General features: G+C 59.7%; 1 protein-coding gene across 1 annotated transcript; it reads left to right on the top strand.

The window, feature by feature from the left end:
* The first annotated feature begins 439 nt into the window (after positions 1-439).
* On the top strand, positions 440-1,707 carry LOC146193370 (uncharacterized). Its single transcript, XM_084600088.1, has 2 exons — positions 440-1,065; positions 1,683-1,707. Exons 1-2 carry the CDS (start codon positions 440-442, stop codon positions 1,705-1,707), a joined length of 651 nt encoding a protein of 216 aa, XP_084456214.1.
* The last annotated feature ends 494 nt before the right edge of the window (positions 1,708-2,201 follow it).

Genomic DNA, 2,201 nt, shown 5'->3' on the forward strand with positions numbered 1-2,201 from the left:
CAGAAGCTCGCAGCCATCCACCGGCCCCAAGCCCGAGCATTTCCTTCCCCCGAAAACCTCCTCGCCGCGGGTAGCCGACTCTCGCCGCGGCTCACACTGGTCAGCCGCTATAAAAGATAGAGTTCAATTCACAGCGGTCGTCACTGGTCTTTGGGATAACCGAGGCAAGAGGTGAGTAGCACGCAGCCGGCGCCGAGAGCCACCGCTGCCGACGAGCAGCGGCGCTCCCGGAGCCGCAGTGGCGTGGAAGGAGGGGCAGTTGGGGGTGTCCCAAAGCACATCCGAAGGGGAGGGGGAAACGGACTCCTTCCGGAATTCAGTTCCGTCACGGGAAGGCGCAGCCGCTCAGGCAGCGGCCACCTCTAGGAAGGCCTGCATCTCTAGAGCGGATTTGTGGGCCCTGGCCTCGACGTTCCTTTCGCAGGTTTCCGGAACCAGGATGAAAGCGTTTCTGTGCGTGGCTGCCCTGCTGCTGGGCAGCGCCCTCGGGGACCCGGGCCACTTTGGAGGCTTCGGCGGTGGTGGCGGCGGCTATGGTGGTGGAGGTGGCTATGGTGGCGGCGGTGGCTACGGTGGCGGCGGCCATGGTGGCCACGGCTGGTACGAGCCCCACCTGACGCTCGTCGTAAAGAAAATCCACAAACCCGTGCCAGTTCCACACCCCGTTCCGGTTCCGGTGCCATACCCGGTGCACAAGCCTGTGCCCGTGTATAAGCAGGTGCCCGTGCCCAAGCCCGTGCCGGTGCCGCACATCATTCACCAGTACTACCCCGTGCCCAAAGTGATCCACATCCCCAAGCCCGTGCCTGTGCCCCACAAGGTGACCATCCACAAGCCGTACCCAGTCCCTTACCCCGTCAAGGTGCCCAAGCCATACATCGTCCACGTGCCCAAGCCCTACATCGTGCACAAGCCCTTCCCGGTTCCGGTGACCGTTCACGTGCCCAAGCCATACCCCGTGCACATACACAAGCACGTTCCAGTGCCCTTCACCAAGCACATTCCAGTTGAGGTGCCAGTCGTCAAGGAGCACCCGGTCATCATCAAGAAGCCCGTCCCCGTCATGTAAGCATTCTCAACTTTTACATGTTGCCCCGTTAGTGTTTGCTGAAATAATTTCATTAACAAATTTGCAAGCTTCTAAAGACAGTTGTGTGCATCAAAGATGAGAGGTAAAAAGCAAACTCTCTGCTTAAAGCTCCGCGATGTCAGTGTTTTGGGGCGCAAATTTCCCTCTGAAAATGCGTTGCCGAACAAGCCTGCTCTTCAAGTTCTCTCTGCCAGCGGTGAGTGCAACGGCCGTCGTACAAAAAAGCCGCTCGGAGTCACTGTCAAGGCAGGCCGGCCCACTTCTGTCCGGCGGCCGTCAAGCCAAGCGGCCGCACCGCCGTCCGGGGAAGGGGGCTTCGCGGCATTGGAGCACGAATGACGGCTGTGCAGCCACTGCGGCCTTCTCGAGGCCGCGGCGGCAGCGCTGTTCGTTGCGCAGCGCGAGGCTCATTTGACCGCCCTTGATGCGTGTCATACTGGCGCGCTGTACGCCGTCGTAGTTGTTGCGCGAGCGACCAGCGCGTAGTGTTGTGTCACCCGATTACGCTGTGTGTGTCCCCCTCTCCTGCTATTGTGTCGCGGCGCTCACCGCGTGCGTCGTTCTCACTGCTCTCGTTCGTTTCTCTACGCAGCTTGGAGTCCAAGGGATGGCACTGAGCGACCCTCCCAAAGAGCCCGGCTGCTGCTGCGCGCACCATCTGGCGTCGCTGACTCATCCTCGTAAGACACGGCGAGGTGGCGTTCAAGGCGTCCACGAGCGTTGCGAAGCAGTCTGCTGAGCGGGGACCACACGAAAAACGGATGAAGGAGACACCAGGCAGCAACACGACAATGATCCACCAGCCGCCCGGCAGCGACCAAACCGCTACCTGCGTGCTTGGGCCTTTCCTACAGAGTGATAGAGCAACCGAGACAATGATTACCACAAGAGCGGCGACGTCACAGGTCGCGAGGGATAGCATAAACTTCAGAGCGCCTCGCATACACACACATACACGCAGATCTACAATACAGACGCAACACTTTCGAACATACAGATATTACCCTGTATAAGTGCCTAAGTCCGAGTTACGTGAAAGGCTGCAACACTTCCTCTCAGCTCTCTCCGAACTCCGAATGCAGGCTCATCCTCCTCCAAGTTCGAATGGAGC

The sequence above is a fragment of the Amblyomma maculatum genome, chromosome 4, assembly GCF_055883805.1.
Source record: "Amblyomma maculatum isolate TAMU_Amacu chromosome 4, ASM5588380v1, whole genome shotgun sequence".
NCBI classification, from domain to species: Eukaryota; Metazoa; Arthropoda; class Arachnida; order Ixodida; family Ixodidae; genus Amblyomma; species Amblyomma maculatum.

Bases quoted from the DNA above. Each gene is read 5' to 3' on its own strand.
- LOC146193370 (XM_084600088.1), top strand. From the start codon at position 440: ATGAAAGCGTTTCTGTGCGTGGCTGCCCTGCTGCTGGGCAGCGCCCTC. The intron at 1,066-1,682 runs GTAAGCATTCTC...TTCTCTACGCAG, and splicing joins AAGAAGCCCGTCCCCGTCAT to CTTGGAGTCCAAGGGATGGC.